This window comes from Dryobates pubescens, chromosome 9 (genome assembly GCF_014839835.1).
Source record: "Dryobates pubescens isolate bDryPub1 chromosome 9, bDryPub1.pri, whole genome shotgun sequence".
In the NCBI taxonomy this organism is placed as follows: Eukaryota; Metazoa; Chordata; class Aves; order Piciformes; family Picidae; genus Dryobates; species Dryobates pubescens.
The window spans coordinates 27845682-27868184 of NC_071620.1; the positions used below are offsets into that span (position 1 = coordinate 27845682).

Here is a 22503-nt window from a genome sequence, read left to right on the forward strand (position 1 = left end):
CAACACTTGTAAAGCTCAAAGTCATAGAATCACAAAATCTAACCCTATCAAGTCTTGTGCTAAACCATGTTCCTCAGCACCACATCTCTGAATCCTTTACATATTTCCATATATTTAGATTACCAAATAACTTTATTATTCTCCCACCACCCTTCCTTCACCCCTCAATTGCTTTATCAGAGTATTTGCATCAAATAATCCCATACCAAACAAGGGCCATCCCAGAGTGACAAGAAGATTTACTGTTATTAATAGAGTCTGTTTTTCAACCTTGCTGCTGTCAGAGCATTGAATGGTTTCTGCTGAAATCATTACTTGCCCCTGGTCCAAAGGAATACAAGCAATGATTAGCTTATGCATTATTTAGGAAGATGTATGTTAATGCTGAGTAAAGCAGTTAGTTAAGTGGGAGCAGGATGGAAGGGCAGGGACCAAGGTTCCCCAACAGCATGGAGGTAAGAACCTTGGAGTACCATGCTGAGAGTTTGGGAGAGGAGGAATAGTGTATAAGAGAGAGGAATCAGTGCCAAAGGTATGACCTGCTGGTAAGCAAACAAAACTGCTCCAAAGTTGTGAAGGCATCATCAGCCTGTCACAGATCCAGCTAGGCAGGTGCAATTTTCCACCCCAAAGTAGAGCATCCCTTGGCTTTAGCTCTGGATACTGTAACAGCCCATTTGCTAGACACCACAGTGACTCTGCAGTGGCTCAACACCTCTTTGGAAAAGGATAAACCCTAAAGAAGAAGCTTCCTAAGTCACCTTAGGTTGCCTCAGGACTTGCAGACAACCAGCTGGAGCTGCATGCAACCCTAATGTGAAGAAAATATGGGGGGTGGGGGGGTGGGGGGGGGGGTGGTGTAAGCCAAACAGCAGTGGTATGACTGGGACCTCACAGGCTGATGCAAAGTGCTAGTCAGGTGAGAAGGGAAAAATTAATCCCTTCTCCATACCTCCTTCCCCACCATCCCTGTGTGCCAACTGATCCACATGCCATTTGATCCACCTCTGTTAGTAGCATACAGACACGTTGATCTCCTGTGCCCTCCCTCCCTTACACCTGAGCTGACCAGGGCCAAAAGCCAGTGAGATGGAAACCACAGGGAGCATGACACACAGCAGTCACCTCCAGCCTCAGCTGTCAACAAGGCCAACAGAGAAGTCCTGCTTCAGGAAAGGAAAAGAGATTCTGTGGGCCACAAGGATGTGATGCACATCCCAAAGCTCTGGAGTCATCCCCAGAACTCCACATTTTCATCTCTTGTTTATGCATTCAGGCATGTCTCAGTGACTTCACTTTCTGTCCCTTGCCGACTATTGTACTTTTTATTTACTGCAGGTTTCATTTAGATTTGCATTTGGATTTATCAATCTCTTCCCTCTGCTTTTACTCCTAGGTAGTTTGGGCTAATTGGCTCCTATATCTGCCTCTTCTCCACCTTTCCCTATGTAAGGAAATCAAGAACTGTTTCTCCATGCTTTATCCCCTGCCTAGAAAAATTGTTCAGTGGAATGACAAAAGGGTATAAAAACTCAGGCACTTAAAGTGCAGAGAAAACAACAGTTTGAAAATCTCCTAGATTTGTTTGCTGGGTTACTAGTGAAGCAAAGAAGTTAGTGAAAAGCCTCATAAAAATAGAGAAGGCTGATGCCAGAACTGATTAAGGGATGTCATAGCAAGGAGCAGAGTACAGACTCTGCCAGTGCCTAGCAATGCTTTCCACCTCATCATTTTGTAGGAACATCAATGTATGAGCTTTTCTTCAGCACAGAGGCACTTGTGCCCTTTCTTACTACTCCTTTCTTCACTGTAGTTCAGTTTTGACATATCTTCCTAGCCAGAGATGGGAGGACTTTTTCTGCTGTTTCAGAACAAGTTTGAATACTTCACCAGGCAAACATGAACAGCAATGTGCCCTGGTGGCCAAGGGGCTAAGGACATTCTGGGGTGCATTAAGAAAAGTGTGTCCAGCAGGTCTAGGGAGGTTCTCAGTCCTCCTCTAATCTGCCCTGATGAGACCACATGTGGAATACTGTGTCCAGTTTGGGGCTCACCAATTCAAGAGAGACAGGGATCTGCTGTAAAGAGTCCAATGGAGAGTTTCAAGGATGATTGCATGACTTGGTTATCTTTCCTTTGAATAAAGACTGAGAGAACTGGAGCTGTTTAACCTGGAGAAGAGATGGCTGAAAGGGGATCTTATCAATGTCTATAAACATCTGGGGGTGGGTGTCAAGATGAGGGTGACAGTCTCTTTTCAGTGGTGCCCAGTGACTGGACAAGGGAAAACTGGTACAAGCTAGAACACACGAGGTGCCACCTCAACATGAGGAAATACTTCTTTAGAGTGAGGGTGACAGAGCACTGAAACAGGTTACCTAGAGAGTTTGTGGAGTCTCCTTCTCTGCAGGCTTTCAAAACCCACCTGGACACATTCTTGTGTGACCTGCCATAGGTGATGCTGCTTTGTCAGGGTGGTTGGACTTGATGATTTCTGGAGGTCCTTTACAATGCCTAGCATTCTGTGATTCTGTGAAATTAAATGTTCCAGGCTGGGAAAGTGCCCAGCAGAAAAGGACACGAGGGTGTGGTAAGCAGCAGGTGAACATGAGGCAGCAGTGTGTTCAAGCAGCCAAGAAGACCAACAGCATCTTGCCTTGGATCAGGAATAGTGTGGCCAGAAGGACCAGGGCAGTGATTTTCCCCCTTCACTCCACACTGGTGAGGCTGCACCTAGAATACCATGTTCACTTTTGATCTCCTCACTATGAGGACATTAAGTGCCGTAACTTGTCCAGAGAAGGGCAACAAAGCTGGTGAAGGGTCTGGAGAACAAGACTTATGAGGATCATCTGAAGGAACTGGGGGTGTTTAGCCTGGAGAAAAGGAGGCTCAGGGGAGACCTCAGTCTACAATTCCCTGAAAGGAGGCTGGAGCAAGGTGGAGGTTGGTCTCTTCTCCCAAGAAATAAATGAACAGGACAAGAGAAAACAGCCTCAAATTATGCCAGGGGAGGTTTAGTTTAGATAATAGGAAAAATGTCTTCCCTGCCTCTTTTACCAGGAGCCTGTGTTCAGTGGGATTTGTGGATGGCAGCACTGTCTTCACATGTAGTGTGTTTTAACCTTATCCATCTTCAAACAGAGAAGCTAATTTGCTTCTTTGTAGCATTGCTGGCACCTTAGTAATTTCCCAGGATAAAAGAAGTGAGTAAAAAACCAAAACCAAACCCCCCAAAAAACAACCCAACAAAACCCACAAAGCAAACAAAACAAAACAAAACGAGCCCTAAACTGAGAGAGACAAAGAACAAACTGAGCACATTTCCATGGAATTCTTCTGTTTGTCAGATGTGAGATTCCACTTGCACAAAATAATTAGGAGCTGTACTATGTAGAGCAAGCTTAGCATCAAAGTAGTCACAAATGCCCTGTATTTTCTTCTAAGTAGTCTCAAGGGTAGTGAGAGCTGTCAAAAAATCAAAGCAGCCAGGCTCTCTGGGAAACACAGAAGTCGTTTTTACTTTATCAAAACCCCACAAATATTTTATAACAATTGACGGATAAGTTAATCAATTTTCATCGGATTTCGCCCAAATCGTGCAAGCATCTTAATTGGTACCAACCAGATCAATATTGATATTTTTTAAACCCTTGAAAGGAAACAACAGCTGTCAAGACAGCATATGCATGCTGAATATGTAACCATATAGAAGGCAATGCGAGTTCTCCTTCTTTAAATGCCTTCTCTGGAGCATTTGTGTATAGACATATAAAACCCAAAGCTCAGGGAGAGAACGTGTGTAATTCAATCAGCAAATCACACAGATACAGCCTAATGTAACAGAGCCTCAGTGATCTGCAATATTTTTGGAGGGATGTTATGCAGAACTTGTTTAGAGCTAGGAGCTTGACCACCAAACAGTCACAGAATAGGCAGCTTTGTAAGTATGAGAGTTTCTGATGGCATAAGTGACTTCAGCTTTCTGCTTTCCTGGCAAGCTTTAATGCTCTCCTTTACCTGGTGGCCTCAGAACATAATAAATTCACCATTGTGCCTGGGTGCAGGTTGACTAGGTCATGGGTGGTAACAGCTCAATACAAAAGACATCTTGATGACCCAGGCCTTGGAAGCCAGGTGACTACCATCAGCCTGCCACATGCAAGAGCAGGTTTCAGACCTGCCCACCTTAGGGAAAACCCAGTACAAACTACTTCTTCTCTATTTTCTTGGTTTCAGGTGTTGCAGAGCAACCTGTCAAAAGCATAATGGCAAACACTGATCTCTTCAAAGACAGTGAAGACTTCTTGCATCTAATACCTAAAGAATCAGAGAAGCATTTTGATTAGAAGAGACCTTAAAGATTATCAAGTCCAACTATTAACTTAATACTGCTAGGTCACCACTAAATCACATAATCACAGAATGGTAGGAGTTGGAAGGGGTATTTGGAGATAATCTAACCCAACCCCACCTACTAAAGCAGGGTCACCCAGAGCAGGTTGCCCAGGATCATGTCCAGATTTGGTATCTGTCCAGAGAAGGAGATTCCACACCTCTCAGGGCAGTCTGCTCCAGGGGTCCAGCACCCTCACAGAAAAGAATTTTTAACTCATGTTCACATGGAAACTCCTAGGTTCCAGAGTGTGATCCTTGCCCCTTGTCCTGTTGCTGGACACAGCTGGAAAGATCTTGGCCCCATCCTTTTGACAACTGTCTTAGCTGTTGATGAGCATTGATAAGATCCCTTCTCAATCTGCTCTTCTCCAGGCTAAACAGCCCCAGGTATCTCAACCTCTCCTTGTCAGAGAGATGCTCCTGTCCCCTCATCATCTTTGAGCATCTCCTGGACTCTCCCCAGTAGTTCCCTATCTCTCTTGAACTGGGGAGCCCAGAACTGGACACTACTCCAGATGTGGCCTCACTAGGGCAGAGTAGGGGGTTGGAGAATCTCCCTTGACCTGCTGGTCATAGTCTTCTTAGTGCACTCCAGGAGATCACTGGCCTTCTTGCCCACAAGGGCACATTGCTGGCTCATGGTGAACTTGTTGTCCATCAGGACTCATGGGTCCACTTAGCTGCTTTCCAGCAGGTGAAACCCCTAACGTGTCCTGTGCAGAGACTTATTCCTTCCCTAGTGCAGGACTCTATTGTGTTTGTGTTTCTTGCACAGAAACATGGATGGAAGTCATTATGTTATATATTTGTGCTTAATCCCTTCTGTATGTACAGACATGGAGATGTAGATATCTTCAGAGGAAACTAGCGAAGTCAGGTGTATAGAGTGGGACAAGTCTTCAACTAGCTGAAGCCAGGTTACTTTTTTTTTTCCAGAGGGTTCAAATTTTATCATATTTTCAGACAAACTGCTGTTTCATGGACAAGTATATAGCTTCTGGGGATAAGGTTTACAAAGAGGTACAAATCTGATTTACATTTCAACAAAATACAACAAATCAATAGGCTTTGAAAAGTGAAATGATCCTCTGGTTATTTGTAGTGGGATGCTGAAGACATCCACAATGACAGTGATGAGTGATAGTCTTGTACTTGCCAGTATCAAACCATCAGAGACTATTGCTTCCCTTTAATTTGCTCTGTTACCACATTACTGATTTCCTCCAATTAATTAATTCCCAGACTACTAGTTGTTAAGTTTAGCCTCAAAACACACATTGGCACAGGAAAGAAATCCTCAGAGGGCATCACTGCATGATGACCTCCTTTTGCTTCCCTGGGAGTGACTGGACATTTTTGTGTCCTGCAGGGACATATGTGAACCACATTTGCTGGGTCAGGATCCACACACAGGCTCTTAAGAGCAATCTATGATACACACTTTGTATATGTTTGGACAAAGATCTTTTCCAGGTACTTGTAGTAATTTGAATTTCAAAATATTTTTTAAATGTTGATCGTTTAGAGGGCAGAAGGGCTCTGCAGAGGGACCTCAACCACCTGGACAGATGGGCAGAGTCCAACGGGATGGCATTCAACAAATCCAAGTGCTGGGTGCTGCACTTTGGCCGCAGCAACCCCATGCAGAGCTACAGGCTGGGGTCAGAGTGGCTGGAGAGCTGCCAAACAGAAAGGGACCTGGGGGTGATGATTGACAGGCAACTGAACAGGAGCCAGCAGTGTGCCCAGGTAGCCAAGAAGGCCAATGGCATCCTGGCCTGCATCAAGAATAGTGTGGCCAGCAGGAGAAGGGAGGTCATTGTGCCCCTGTACTCTGCATTGGTTAGACCACACCTTGAGTACTGTGTCCAGTTCTGGACCCCTCAGTTTAGGAAGGACATCGAGACACTTGAACGTGTCCAGAGAAGGGCAACAAGGCTGGGGAGAGGCCTTGAGCACAAGCCCTATGAGGAGAGGCTGAGGGAGCTGGGATTGTTTAGCCTGGAGAAGAGGAGACTCAGGAGAGATCTTAATGCTCTCTACAACTACCTGAAGGGTGGTTGTAGCCAGGAGGGAGTTGGTATCTTCTCTCAAGCAACCAGCACCAGAACAAGAGGACACAGTCTCAGGCTGCACCAGGGGAAGTTTAGGCTGGAGGTGAGGAGAAAGTTCTTCACTGAGAGAGTCATTCACCATTGGAATGTGCTGCCCAGGGAGGTGGTGGAGTCACCATCCCTGGAGGTGTTCAAGAGGGGATTGGACGTGGCACTTGGTTTAGTCATGGGGTCTGTGGTGACAGGTTGGACTTGGACACGTGAATTTCTCAGCTGGTCAGTTAAGCTACACTGGACAATGACATATCAGTCAATAATTTAGATACAGAAAACCCAATCAAATTCTTCTGCTAATATACTATAAAAATTGTTTGTTTGTTTTAAATGCACTTCAGATTTTTTTTCTTTTTAGATCTCTTGACTTGAGCTGCTTCCTATTAACATCAGTAGGTTGGAAATTCTTCTTTGATCTGTCTGTATGGCTGCAGAATTGCATCATTGTGCTCCAGCTGTCACATTAGCAGTGCACAGCAGTCATGAAATATTTGATAAGATGTAACATTTTAATCATAATTTACAGATCCTGAGGAAATGGATAGGAGCTGTCAGAAGTTTTGCATTTTGTGTTATGTTTTGTATCTTGTTCCTGCTGGGGTCACTGCCTCCCTACTTTTATGCTCTGCTGAGGCAACTAATGCTTAGTTTGATGGAAGAGGGGTACTTTTCATCAAAGACTGAGTCCAGGGGATAGTCACAAATACGATCAGAGGTCTGGAGCACCTCTCCTATGAAGACAGGCTGAGAGAGTTGGGGCTGTTCAACCTGGAGAAGAGAAGGCTCCAGGGAGACCTTACTGTGGCCTTCTAGTACTTAGAGGGGGCCTACAAGAAATCTGGGGAGGAACTTTTCACAGAGTCATGCAATAACAGGACAAGGAGTTATGGCTTTAACCTGAAAGAGAGTAGATTTAGACTAGACATTAGGAAGAAATTCTTCCCAACAAGGGTGGTGAGGCACTGGAGCAGGTTGTCCAGAGGATCCCTCCCTGGAACACTCAAAGTTGGATGAGGCTCCAAGCAACCTAGACTAGTGGAAGGTGAACCTGCCCATGGTAGGGGGGTTGGAACTAGATGATTATTAAGGTCCCTTCCAGCCCAAATCATTCTATGATTCTGTGATCTTTCACTAGCTCAGATATCACACACAAAGGCTTTATTATCCGTTCTAAATGAAAACTAAGCTGTTAACATTTCTTTTCTGTTAACCAATGCAGAGGATGCTGTGTACTTGGATGACGAGAAGGAAAGGGAAGAATACGTCCTAAATGATGTGGGTATTGTTTTCCATGGAGACATCAACAACATAAAAACAAGAAGCTGGAGTTATGGTCAGGTGAGATCTTTAGACCTTCTCTGGCTGCTCCCAGCAAGACAGTGAGTGAATTTAATTGACACCAGACTGTGGTTGAGACTGTGGGCTCCTCAAGTGCAGCACTGGTCTCTCCTTCAGAAAGCCAAGGGGCATCATTTTAAATTTGTATGAAGTGGGTATATGCCTTAAGCCAAAAGAGCAATGTTATAATAGCTAATATTTAAAGACCTTGGTTTTGAGGCATATTTCAGATACTAAGAGGCTGCGTGTTAAAAGTTAGAACCATTAGCTGAGGTTTCCACAGTGCAGAGTATTTCTGCTTCTATGTTATTGCTGCCTCAGGATCAAAACCATTTATGTAAGAGTAGAGAGATTCTTTTTCTTCATTTTTCAGCAGTAGGTTGTCTTGGGTTTTGACTCCTCCTTTTAGTTCTAGTAACTTGATGGAAACTCTTCTCATCTGCTTGGGGCTGTGAAAGTCACCTTGTCGCAGGATTACTATAGCAAACTGGGATTTAATCCCAGAGTTATGCATTTCGTTGCCACAGTCACAAAGGGGAGAACCTCTCCCTTTGCTGCCTGCACTTGACAACATCAGTCTCCAGAGGCCTCTTACTTGATGTACAGTATTGATGTGCCTTCAGTAATTTTTACCTCAATCTGTTTTACCTCAATCTGTAAGCATAAACTAGCTTGAAAATCCCCAGGCAATGAAAGGGCAAATTCATGTTTTGAAAATATGCATTAGTGTGCAGAATCCAAGCAAGAAAAACTAACCCTAGCTGTCACTTAGAGTGGTTCCAAAGGGCAAGTATTGCACATGATGAACTCTGCTTATTTCACATCCTGGATTTTCACAACCATAGAATAATACAATGATTTGGGTTGGAAGGGGCCTTTCAATGTCATCTAGTTGGACCCAGCTGCAACTAGGTCAGGTTGCTCAGAGCCCCAAACAACCTGACCTGAAATGTTTCCAAGGATGAAGCATTTACTGCCTCTCTGGGCAACCTGGGCCAGTGTCTCACCACTCTTAGTGTAAAAAATATCTTTCTTGTACCTAGTGTAAATTTCTCCTCTTTTAGTTAAAAACCATCACCCCTTTGTCTGTCACAACAGACCCTACTAAAAAGTCTGTCCCCATCTTTCTGATCAGCTCCTTTAAGTACTGAAAGGCCACAAATAGATCTCCCTGGAGTTTTTTCTTCTCCAGGCTGAGCAATCCCAGATGTCTCAGACTGTCCTCACAGCAGAAGGATTCCAGCACTTGGATTATTGTTATGGCCTCCTCTGACCCCACTTCAACAGATCCATGTCTCTTCTGTACTTGAGGACTCCGGAATGCTTATCAGAGCAGAAGGACAGAATCCCCTCCCTTGACCTACTGGCCACTCTACTTTGGGAACAGCCCAAGATACAGCTGGCTTCTGGGATGTCAGCACACATTGTTGGCATAATTAAGAAAGTACTGAAGTGTTTCCTTAATGCTATGGGGATGGATCCATTTAGATTTCATGGCACCTCCCCAGAACAGCCTTGCAGAAGGGACCTTTTTGCTTTACTTTCTTTCCCACAGCTAAAGAAAGTCTCAAAGCTTGAGCTGGATGAACTGCCAGAGTTCTTTGAACTCACATCTCTCTTGTTTTCTTATTTAAAGGTAACATTTTTTTCCCTGTAGCAGCACTGCCTTAGGTTGTGCCAGAACCATTGTTTGCAGGGTCTGATTCTGAACCTGGCTGAGATTAAACTAAGCCTTAAATAAGGTGTGGCCAGCGATTCCACAGTGCTTCTGATATAAGAAATACGCGCCAGCAGATCCTGAGGCCAGTGCTGGGTGTGCATTTAAGTTGACCAAAAATGCCCCCTCCTGGCCCTTCCTTCCCCTTGCAAGTCCTTGTGCAGTGGATCAGACTGAATGAGCTGAATAAGCATCTCCTTGATTTTGTCACTTTTTCCCCCCTTGGGTTATTATTGGGGTTTGGTGTGTTCCTAGATTTGGGATTCACTTTCTGACAAATGTAAGATGGATGGAGAGAGGAGAAAGAGTGGCTGGAGGTGGACAGTGCTGCTTAAAGCACCTTCTGGATTTATGTCCTGAGGTGCTGAATTTATGGCCCATGGTGTCTTGGCCTGAGGTGTTTGTATTCTGCAGACCTCATACCTGCCTGACATAAACAGCTGCCTCCCTGGAGAACCTGCATTATTTATAGGGCTTTGCTAGGAGATAGTTCTGCTTGGGAGGTTAAAGGCTCTTCCATATCCCTTTGTCACGTACTTTCATTCCTGAGTTGTCTGAAATTGGAGACCTGATTTCCACCATGTGCTGCACCTTTTTCTCTCACTTGCCTGTGTGAAAGCTGTAGTACATGCATCTAAGGAGCCCCAAGCCAAGAGTTTGAATGGAATAGATCATTTTGTAGGCATGTGAGAGGCAGTGCAGAAATATTCTGCTGGTTCTCTCTCTTTCAGTGAGATGGATGACGTGATGTTCCTGATCTTACCCTGACAATTTCTAACCATTAAAAATATGCATCTCCCTCATTTTCAACAGCCCTGGATGTTAAGAGTAAGATCACTGCTAAGAGTAAAAGTACTAGCAGCAATGCCTATATTATGAGTGTATCATACAAGTGTGCATGTTGTATTTATGATTTATAGCCTTGTCCAACACTGTAAGTTAAAAGCACAAGGCCATCTACAGTCAGAGAGGTGAAAAGTAAATGGTCATACACAGTAATTCAGACAGACTTGTGCATGGTGATATTTTTAGGCTAAAAAATTGCTTTGGACAATGACAGCTGGAAGCTTTAAAGCTTTAACTCAGATTGTAAATTAAAAAGGAACATACAGTTCAAAATTGGGTTACTAGTGGGAGAGGATTCTCACTGCTGCTGTCTTTAATGAGCAGTGTCAACGTAAGAAGAGGGAATGAATGACAAATGGACAGAGAAACAAAAAACAATGGACTGGTTAAAAGATGGCTGTAATGAATGAAGATGGAGGTGTTCCTTGTAACATGACTGTGATTTCTTTCTTCTAAAACAGTGTAAATTGACAGTCACTCAGAAAAGCCCACAGGGGATTCAGAGGAAATTTGGCTTTAAAAGAAATCTAGGAACCTAAAAATTCTTTAGCAGAGAAATATCAGAAATTGGATGCTATACTGATCATTTAACACCAGGGATTATTTTAGAGAGAAAAATAAAATAAAGCAGGTGGGCACAGAGTTCTTGTTGTCATCATGAGCTGCCTCATGTCCACATGTTGAGCTGCATTAACTTTGCCCACTGCGCAAATGTTATTTTACAGCACGTGTGTTTGGTCAGGTCAGACCATGGGCAACATAAGATCACATCTGCCTGCCACCAACTCTGAGAAATACAGCCCTAACTCCACCAGTGCAGAAGGTGCCTCTCTTACTTGGGATTTAAATGGAAGGTCAACTGTTAGAAACAGTTTAACATTATAGAGGATGTCCACTGAAGGCCAGCACAACAAAATGCGTTGCTCTGAAACACAGCATGTGTCTCTCTGTGTTTTCTTATGCCTGTTTTCCACCTGCAGTTTTTCCCAGCTGGCTCTGACAAAGTTCCTTGGTCTTGAATTTGGTTTACTTCCATTTCAGCATGTGTTGAGCAGGCAGTGCTTGGCCCGAGTTCACTCACCTACCTACTGCTGGTGTGTTTCTGCTGATGTTTCAGGGATGTTCAGCTTTACAAGGTCTTTGTTTCTATTCTACTTCCCTCCTTCATGCCAAGAGTGGGAGCAGAAAGCTGATTTAGTATGATTTAATGCTTTTAAATCCCTGGATAATGAAGAAGGGCAAAACTGGCTTTAAAGCTAAGGCTACTGCAACAGTGTCAGGCAGCTAGACTTTACAGCTTGTCCTACATCTTCTCCTGTTAATTCTGTTATTTCACAAGCTTTCATGTCATTTTATAAATGCTAAAGTGGAAGGCAACAACCCCAGTTGCAGTTTCTTTTCTCTTTATCCTTTTTGTATATGCTGGCAAGGTGGACAGAGTCTCACAAACTGTAGATGAGAAAGATTTAATTTACAGGGTAAACTTCATATTGATTTAATTCAGGTGTCCAGCACTGCTGAGGATTTGAGAAGCAGAAAGCTAGATTTTGATCCTGGTGGAAGTGATAAATCATTGGGCCAGAGCAGATGAACTTGAAGCAGGAAGGATGGCTGTGGGGGTCTAGAGTGTACATTACCTGTCATGAGGGTTCTCCTTGCAAAGGAAGGTGTCCACAACATGGCCATTCACCAGAGATTATTTACATCACATATCAGTGGAATGGGGGAGTCCATGCAATTATTCAGCTTCCCATGGATGATACATTATTAGGATTATGTCCCTGGAAACACTAATCCCTCTTTCTCTGTTTGCCTGGATATCATGAATTCAGTTCTGCTCAGAATATAAAGTGTAACTAATGAACAGAGAAAGAAATTCAAAGTAAATGTGGGTGATAAGTGTACTACCTTGGAGGATGTCACCCAAGAAGGATCCATATAGTGGTGGTACCCAGAGCAATAAGGCAGAGGCAAAGAAAAGAACTCTCCCTGGCCAGGAAATGGCTGGAGGTGGTGAAACATGATGGTGGCTTCACTTTCTTGGTTTATGCCAGAGCTTGGCTCTTTTCTGGGATGTCACCCCCAGCCTTCCCACCTTCCCTTGTCTTGACATTATGAAGCTTCTGTTAAAGCACTCTGGACCCACTTTTCCTTCTCTGCCTCTCCCCATGCTGCCAAAGCAGCTGCTTGGTCTGGGCTTTTTCTTGCTTTCTTCAGGAGGCAAAACTTAGATCATCCTTATTGGTGTAAACTCAATCCATGGGACCAAATATCTTGTTAGTGTGAAAGGTACCTTAAGGATGAGAGCACAGAATATAAAAATCTAAGATGGCCAGGGGACAAGCTCCATGGAGTTGCTGTCACAGCCTTGAATGATAAGACTGTGTGTCTAGAAGATATTTATTAGTATGTGTTTCCCTGTCTCCTACCACTTTCCAGGAGACATAGGGGACATTTTCCTTTGTTATGCGGTTTCTCCTAAGAAAATGAAATACATTGCAGGGCGAGTTCTGTGACAAATGGTTTCTGGTCTATTTAGGCACCTCTGCCCTCAATTCATTCTTGTTCTTGTTCATGCTGGATCAAAGAAACTTTACCCTTTCACTCTTTTTTTGAAGAGGACTACTTTAGGTCACTTGGTGCCTTTGATGTCTAAGTTTATATTAATCTATAGAATCAGATTTTGTTGATTATAAACTAAGTCTCTTCAAATTAACATTGGTAAACTACTTCTTGTTCAGCTTCCAGGTATCCCACTGGCTGCATGTCAGAAAAGTCCTGAAATTAACAGGTCTGGGATCCTTGAAGGACATAAAGTCCTTCACAAGCAGACTAGCTTCTTGTAGTTATTATTATAATATCTTCCTATTATATACTTGTTAGCACTTAAGATTTTATGTTGTGCCAGAAAGGCTGTGTTGTCATTTCAACCTTCTGGAAACCAGACTGAGATTGAATTGGAAATTACATTCTTTTCCCTCACAGCTTCTCAAATGTTTTTTGTTGTGTTGGTTTGGTTTGGTTTGGTTTTGCCATATATGAACAATTATTCCAGAAGAAAACTTCGATTTTTAAATGCAGAACTTTAACTTTACTTTGACTTCATTTTGAAGCTGATCAGCTATTACAACAACAAGGAAAACTAACATTACCTTCTCTTTACAGAATAAGACATTACTTCATTTTCCCACTGTTTCCCTCTTTATTTTCTTTTATCTAGTTTGAAGAAAGCATTCTGGATGCTTGCCTGTTCCTGATGGACAAAGCAGAACTGGAGCTCTCTGGGCGTGGAAACCCAATCAAAATCTGCCGTGTTGCCTCTGCAGTGGTATGCAATGGATAGTTAATATGTGTCAGAAGTGGATCATAAATCAAAGCCAGGCTGATTTAGCTGGCCCTCATGCCCTGATATGCCACTCTAACAGGTGCCAAATCAATTGTCCCAGTGACAGGACAAGGGTCAACAGGCACAAACTAGAATCCAGGAGGTGTCATCTGCACACAAGATAAAACTTTGCTGTAAGGGTGCCAGAGCACTGGACCAGCCTGCCCAGAGAGGTTGTGGAGTCTCCTTCTCTGGAGAGATTCCAAACCCATCTGGACATTGTGATACTGGGCAACCTGCTGTGGGTTACTCTGTTTTAGCAGGGTGGCTGGACTAGATAATCTCCAGAGGTCCTTTCCAACCTCTACTATGCTGGGATTCTGTAATTATCCATTTTGACCTCTGAGGTCTGGCATTTTACTTTGCTCCACTAAGGATAAAACCCTTATTTCAGCTCATTGCCTTTTCCTGAGGATGGTACCTCACAAGTAGGAAAGACACTTGTAGACATCATACTCCAGGCACAATACTGTGACACTGTGCTCACTTCCAGGTAGCTGAGATAACTGAGAAAGCTAGGTCCACCATGGACAGCAAGGTGACATGATGGGTAAAATATAGGATGTGCAACAGAGAGACTTTATCTGGAATCCCGCACTAACTTCAGTCTCATCTTAATACACTGCAATAGTGGGTGTTACTGTGCCTGATTTCTAAGTCTCAAATGGCCTAGCCAGCCTCAAAACATTTCTGTGAGCTACCATGGCCCCAGAAGAAACCACTGTGAAAGCTGCCCTCTTAAACACAGGGTCCACAAAACTTTCCACATTCTGAATGGAAGTACCTAAAATAACCACAAGCAAAAAGGTGAAGACTTTCCCCATCTCCATTCTTTCCAGCTGCTATGTATCAGGTTCATGCTGTGGATGCAAGATCAATCCCTAACATTCAAAAGGGAAAACTCTTCCAAGAGGTGGATGGCCTCTGCCTCAGGAGGCTGAGTCCTCTCTTCTGCCTCAAGGAGGTCCAGATACCTTCTCCTTCCTAGAATAACACTCTAGTCATTGAGCTAACATAATTAGATATTTTCCCAAGTCAGCTACTAAAGCAGACTGTCCAAAAAACAAGGCTGCTGGAGACAGATGATTCTTTAACTCATGTTACACCATTTATCCAGGCTTTAAGTGAATGAGCTCTTTATCTTTGTTTACATTGAAAAGGGATTTCCAGCCTCTCAGTCTCACATGCTGAATCTTGCATAGCATCATGTTAAGTAGAATATCTTCAGCAAGCAGTACTGAGAACACCTCTACTTCTCTTCCTCTCTAAACATTTTAGTTAATTCTTTTACCCCAGACATTAGAAATGTGGCTTTAGACAGAAGTAAGAATTGAATGTGGTTCCCTCATCACTGGGATGTAAAGGAGCAACGGAAGCCCTAAGAGCTGAAGAGCAAAAAGTTTATAGACCAAATAAGAGCTTGGATTTTACTTACACTTTGAGCCACTTGATGATTTTAAAGAGGTGAAGTTCACCATTAGAATTCCAGGGGTCATTGGACTTTAGATCTAATCTTCAGGATTAGGCCATAACTGGGTAGGAATCCTGGCCTTCTGAATCTGGACCTCAGTAAGAAGTGGCCAAGAGGTGCTGAAGCACCACCTGTGTTCTTTACCCTCATCCTTGCTCAAGATGAAATGTGGTAGCGCTGAAATCATCTGAAGAAATGACCCTATGCTGGGATTCTTCTGAGGCTTCCTGAAGTTGCAGAGCAGGTAGAGTCATGCCCTTCTTCTCTTTACAGCCAGAGGAGAACCTGAAGATCAACACCCTGCCCTGTCCTTGAGGTGCCTCTTTCCTTGGCATGTCTCCCACAGTAGCGAGATGGGCACAACCCCTTAACCCTTTGGTTATGACTCTGAAGACTTATCTTTATTCAGTCATTGGTTTGCAGGAAGTCGATTTTCTAATTACAAACCAGTAGTTAATCCAGCCAAGAGCTTTTAAATGAGAATTGTGATTTATTTAGCTGGTGTGTCGCTGTTCCTCATTAGCATAATTAAAAGGTACAGAGCAAACGAGCTTTTTTGCACAGCCTCAACTGGTTTGTCTCAAATTGCAGCCAGGAGATGTATTGCTCATTAATGCCCATCAGTATAGCCATTAGTCAGCAAAACTCCTTGCTTTGTAGAATCTTACCAGGGGAAAACCTACACAGCAAATTCCTCCCTGTTTTCATGTGCACTTGACCAAATAAATTAGTTTTTACTTTAAAAATAGCAGTGGGCTGGTTCCTCTCTCAACACACTGTAAATCAGGAGTGGTTTTATTAGAACCCCTGGGCTGATAGAGACAGAAAAAGCAGACAATGTTAGGAAAGAATCCAGCTTAATATTTTGCTTGTTCACGTAGAACTGACCATGTTTGTGAAGAATACATACCAATAAGGAAATGTAATGCTGATAAAACTCACTAAACTGGCAACATGGATACTCAGTGTGATGACATAATGTCACCATTATTTTTGTTTGACCTTCCTTCAAAATGATTTAGTGATGGAGAATCCATGGCCCTTAATATGATTGTTCTGTGCATCATCTGTCTTCATAATTCATAGAATCGTTGAGGCTGGACAAGGCGTCCAAGATCATCAGGTCCAACTCTTAACATAATACTGCCAATTACACCACTAAACTATGTCCCTAAACTTGGCTGTATTCAGTCTCTCCCACCCTACTTCTGTCTGCTGGGTTAAAGAGCCCTTCGTTACCTGGTCTCTGACAATGAGGCTGGTGAGAGGCCTTGAGCACAAGCCCTATGAGGAGAGGCTGAGGGAGCTGGGATTCTTTAGCCTGGAGAAGAGGAGGCTCAGGGGAGACCTTATTGCTGTCTACACCTACCTGAAGGGAGGCTGTAGCCAGGAGGGGGTTGGTCTCTTCTCCCAGACAACCAGCACCAGAACAAGAGGACACAGTCTCAAACTGTGCCAGGGGAAGTTTAGGCTCGAGGTGAGGAAAAAGTTCTTCACAGAGAGAGTTGTTAGCCATTAGAATGGGGCTGCCCAGGGACATGGTGGAATCACCATCCCTGGAGGTGTTCAAGAGGGGATTGGACATGGCACTTGGTGCCATGGTTTAGTAGTCATGAGGTCTTGGGTGACAGGTTGGACTTGATGATCTTTGAGGTCTTTTCCAGCCTTATTGATTCTATGATTCTATGGTTCTATGATCCTTGATGCTCATTTCCTTTCTTTTTAGATCAACTCCAGGGATGATAATGGTGTGATTGCTGGATCCTGGGACAATACATACACTTACGGTGTTGCACCTTCAGCCTGGACAGGAAGTGTGGACATTCTCTTGGAGTATTACAGCTCTAAGCAGCCCGTGAGATATGGCCAGTGCTGGGTCTTTGCTGGTGTCTTCAACACATGTAGGTACCAGCAGGAAATGTTCCACTTTGCTCTGCATTTCTTACAGAACAGAAAGAGCTTTTAGGATAAACCAACTAAAATACTCCTTAGTTGTGTGGTGTTCAGGAGTAAATAGTAGTGACACTTAAAAACACATGGCTAAAATAGATGGTCTTTAAATAAACCTTTGGCATCTCCTGCAGTTTGGGTCCTTTTCCACACAAAAGTGTTAACTATTTATGTACTCTGACTCACAAGGGTAAATTTGGGAGCAGGAACATTAAACTTTTGGCACAGTTCATATTTCTGTTAGGAAATCTGAGCTGAACAGGGGTCTTGGAATCTAGACATGGAATATGAAATTATTACCCCATATGGGAGATGTAGAATCATAGAATCATAGAATTGTTTGGGTTAGAAGAGACCTGTAAGATCAACTCCGACACTTAACACTACCAGGTCACTGCTAAACCATGTCCCTCAGAACCACATCTACACAGCTTTTAAAGCCCTCCACAGATAGGCACTCCACCACTGCCCTGGGCTTGACATCTCTTTCGGTGAAGTTTTTCTTTATGTCCATCCTAATCCTCTCCTGGAGCAACTTAAGGCTGTTTTGTCTTGTCCTGTTGGTCAGGGGAGACCTCATTGCTCTCTACAGGGAGAGAAGGGAGGTTGTAGATGGTGGGGGGGGTTGGTCTGTTCTCCCAGGCAACTAGCACCACAACAAGAGGACACAGTCTCAAACTGTGCAGGGGAAGTTTAGGCTTGAGGTGAGGAGAAAGTTCTTCAGAGAAAGAGTGATTGGCCATTGGAATGTGCTGCCCAGGGAGGTGGTGGAGTCTCCATCCCTGGAGGTGTTCAAGAGGGGACTGGATGTGGCACTTGAAGCCACGGTTTAGTTAGTCATGAGGTGTTGGGTGACAGGTTGGCCTTGATGACATATGAGGTCTTTTCCAACCTTATTGATTCTATGATTCTGTGATTCTTACTTAGCAGTTCAAACAGACTCCATCCCTGGAAACATTCCAGGTCAGGTTGGAAGGGTCTTTGAGTAACCTGATCTAGTTGAATATGTCCCTGATCACTGCAACGGATTGGACTGGATGACTTTTAAAGGTGCCTTCCAACTCAAACTTTTGGTAATCCAAAGAATCTGAGAGATATTTACTTTGTATGGTCTGTACTTGATGCTCCTCTACCTCTGCACAACACACTGTGTTTGAAAATGATCTTCCAAATGTTTCCCATGGATACAATTCCTCACAGTGGCTTCCACTGTCTTCCCTACCCGTTGCCTCATCTAGATTTCTTTAGATCACAGACACATGCAGCAATTCTCCTACCTTCCCCTCACACTGCCCCTGAATCACCACTATGCAGTATTTTGCCTGCAGGCCACTGTGAAATTGGAGCAATACAGCAGAGGAGTATATATCTGGGGCAAAACTAGGCTTGGTTTGCTGACTCAGTCACATCAGAGACCTGGCACTTCTTTCTGCTGCAAAGATTGATGAAATATAAAGTTGCTGAGCATTTTGGAATTACAATGTTGTCCAGTGGCTCAAATGATAACAGAATCACTGAATGGTAGAGATTGGAAGACACCTCTGAAGATCAAGTCCAAACCTCTGCTAAAGCAGGGTCACTCAGGGCAGGTTGCCCAGGACCACAATGTACAGATGAGTTTGAAACCTCTCCATACAAGGAGACTCCACAACCTCTCTGGGCTGCTTGCTTCATGGCTCCAGTACCCTCACAGGAAAGAAGTTTTTTCTTATGTTTTGGTGGAACCTCCTACATTCCAGTTTGTGCCCTTTGCCCTTTGTCCTGTCACTGGGCACCACTGAAAAGATCCTGGCCCCTCCTCTTGCCTCCTGATTTTTAGGTATTGATAAGCATTGCTAAGATCCCCTCAGTATGCGCTTCTCCAGGCTAAACAGCCCCAGCTATCTCAGCCTCTCCTCCTCAGAGAGATGCTCCACTTCCTTCAGCACCTTGGTAGCCTCCATCAGACTCTTTTCAGTAGTTCCCTGTCTCTCTTGAACTGGGGAGCCCAGAACTGGACACAATAATCCAGACGTGGCCTCACTAAGGCAGAGTAGAGGGGGAGGAGAACCTCCTTCAACCTGCTGGCCACACTGTTCTTTGCACCCAAGGGACCACTGGCACTTCTTGGTCACAAGAGTGTACTGCTGTCTCTCCATAGGACACAGTCAGTCACTGACTGCTGCATGGAGAGGACAACAAAGGTCTGAATTGCCATGTGCACCTAAAAGGCTGGTTTTGAGTCTTCCTTCGGTGCCAATGTTTTATCATTGTGACTAGTCCAGCTTTCCAAGGTTACTCTATTGTATGCTCAGGATAGTTATCCCTTAAAAATGCTAAAACATTCTGGAAAATGGTCATTAATCTTGAAATTGTCAGACAAATTATTTTCAATGAGCCCTGATGGCTCATGTGCTGGAAGCCTGGGAGGGCACTTGAATTAAGTTTAATCAATAGATACATATGGTATTGGATGCATCCAAGTAATTTGTCATCCAGGAACTTGAGATGAATGTGCAGCGTTACACTTTATTGGAAGTCACAGCAGTGACACTAATGAATATACAAACCCCAACAGTGGTAGCAAGTGCTGCTCGACATTGCAGCATCAGAACTATTTTTACATAAGATTTTCAACAGATATAATTTCCCTGTCCATAAAAAAACCCACAACAACCCAAACTCTGTTTTTTTCTGCAGAACCAACATGGCTCATAAATTTTAAAACCAGAATTTCCTTTTCCTTTTCTTTCCTTTTCTTTTTCTTTTCTTTTCTTTTCTTTTCTTTTCTTTTCTTTTCTTTTCTTTTCTTTTCTTTTCTTTTCTTTTCTTTTCTTTTCTTTTCTTTTCTCTTTTCTTTTTTCTTTTCTTTTCTTTTCTTTTCTTTTCTTTTCTTTTCTTTTCTTTTCTTTTCTTTTCTTTTCTTTTCTTTTCTTTTCTATTCTTTTCTTTTCTTTTTTCTTTTCTTTTCTTTTTTCTTTTCTTTTTTCTTTTCTTTTCTTTTCTTTTCTTTTCTTTTCTTTTCTTTTTTCTTTTCTTTTCTTTTCTCTTTTATCTTCTTTTTCCTTTCTTTTTCCTTTCCTTTCTTTTTCCTTTCCTTTCCCTTTCCTTTCCTTTCCTTTCCTTTCCTTTCCTTTCCTTTCCTTTCCTTTCCTTTCCTTTCCTTTCCTTTCCTTTCCTTTCCTTTCCTTTCCTTTCCTTTCCTTTCCTTTCCTTTCCTTTCCTTCCTTCCCTTCCCTTCCCTTCCCTTCCCTTCCCTTCCCTTCCCTTCCCTTCCCTTCCCTTCCCTTCCCTTCCCTTCCCTTCCCTTCCCTTCCCTTCCCTTCCCTTCCCTTCCCTTCCCTTCCCTTCCCTTCCCTTCCCTTCCTTTTTCTTTTCTTCTTCTTTCCTTTTTCTTTTCTTTTTTTCTTTTTCTCTCTTACTGTTTTTTCTGAGAGTCACAATATTTCATCTGGAGAAGCTGAGATGATGTCTCAGCAACCTGAATCCTCCCCTTGCAGAATGTGTTCCATGTCTATTTATCAGCCAAGATGCACTACAAACACAGAAACCTAATGATGTTCTACTAAGCTTCAGACAGAGCTGTGGCATTTCCACAGCCCAAATTTACCACTCGCCAAATGGGGATAGGAGTCATCAACACCTCATTGTGATGGTCTGAGGTTTAGCATTTTTGTTATCCTTTTTAGACTCTTTGTGGAGAGGGAGTATTGACTCCCAAATTCTATTACTTAGCAATCAATGCAAATGATGTCAGGAGTTCTGCTCAGAATGTCTAACTCTTGACAATTCACTTGCAAATTACACAGTTTTCCCCCTTCATTAGCACTAATTTTCTGCTTTATTCTCCGCGTTCTCCAGATGCCTTCTGACAACAGATGTCCAACAGGAGAACTCTAAATGGACCAAAAGGAGATATTTTCTATTAATTCCCTTTTCAGCAGAGTCTTGCAATGCTGCTGGGCTCCTGATAGTAGGAGGCCTAATGTGTTTTGCATTTCCTGCCAGCCCAAACTTAATTTTCTTTGTACTGCATTTGATCACGCAGTTGAGCCCACTGCACTCAGATTTGCTCTGAAAAGCTACAGCATGATCATTCTTCAAGACTATTCTAAAACTACTGATAATCTGCTGCTTAGGTTACAATCTTTGCACAGTTAGAGGTCTTGAATGCTTGCAATTTTGTGACCAAATATTTAACACAGTCTATATAAAGACAGAAGGAGGAATTATTTGGGTTGGTTTGACTGAGTTTTCTCATTTTCTTCTAGTTATTAATAGCTTCTCTCCTCTCATCCTATCACCCATGAACACACTTTTTCTATTTGTCCTTCTCACCCCACTCTTCTCTTTGCCACAGTTCTGAGGTGCCTGGGGATTCCTGCAAGGCTTGTGACCACCTATTCTTCTGCTCATGATAACAATGCCAATTTACAATTGGACTTCTTTCTGGATGATGAAGGGAAAGTGGATACCAAACTTACAAAGGACTCAGTCTGGTGAGTCTGGCAAGTGCCTTTAATGTGTTAACTATATAAGCAGTAAAGAAGTGACAGTAATGCCTGTGGTTTATTTATTTCACTATACACTAAAGAATACTGCCAGCTTCTGTAAAACAGGATGAATGGATTGTTAGCAGACTGAATAATATGAAGTGTTGTATCAGGTCTTGCTGAGATGGAGTTAGTTCTCCCCTCTTTTGTAGTGCTGTTTTGTAGTGGTAGTTGGAAGGGTGTTGATAACACACCAGCGTTTTGGCTACCGCTGTGCTTTTCCACTATTGCCCCACAACTGTAGGCTGAGGGGAAGGAAGGATCAAAGCAGGGCACATGCCAGGCCAGCTGACCCAAACTGACCAAAGGAGTGTTCCATACCATCTGACATCAGCTCAGATGTAAAAGCCAAGGGGAAGAAGGAAGTGTGGGCATTTGCTGATGGCACCTGTCTTCCAGAGCAGCCACTATGCACGTTGAACCCCTGCTTCCCGAGAAGCAGCTGGGCATTGTTTGCTAATGGAAAACAGAGAATAATATTTTTGTTTGCCTTTGCTTCCATGAGTGGCCTTTGGTTTTGCTTTATTAAACTACTCTTACCTTGACCCATGGGCCTTTTGTTATATTTTCCCTCTCCCCTGTCTATCTGAGAAGAGTGGCATGATAGAGTGGCATGTGGCCTTCAGCCAGGGCCAAGCCAGCACAAGTGCTTGTCATGTAAAGAAGCAAACCCTGGGGGATCCTGTGATAGGAGCAAAGGAAACGGCCTCAAGTTGCACCAAGGGAGGTTTAGGCTGGATATTAGGGGGGAAAAAATA

At 43.3% G+C, this 22503-nt stretch overlaps 1 protein-coding gene across 1 annotated transcript in view; it reads left to right on the plus strand.

Annotated features, from left to right (window-relative positions):
* Window positions 1-22503, plus strand: part of F13A1 (coagulation factor XIII A chain) — a 65405-nt gene that overhangs the window by 23787 nt on the left and 19115 nt on the right. Inside the window, exons 5-8 of the mRNA XM_009897154.2 lie at window positions 7726-7844; window positions 13628-13735; window positions 16990-17164; window positions 21553-21691. Coding sequence (XP_009895456.2) covers window positions 7726-7844; window positions 13628-13735; window positions 16990-17164; window positions 21553-21691 — 541 coding nt within the window. The remainder of the gene's footprint in view (window positions 1-7725; window positions 7845-13627; window positions 13736-16989; window positions 17165-21552; window positions 21692-22503) is intronic.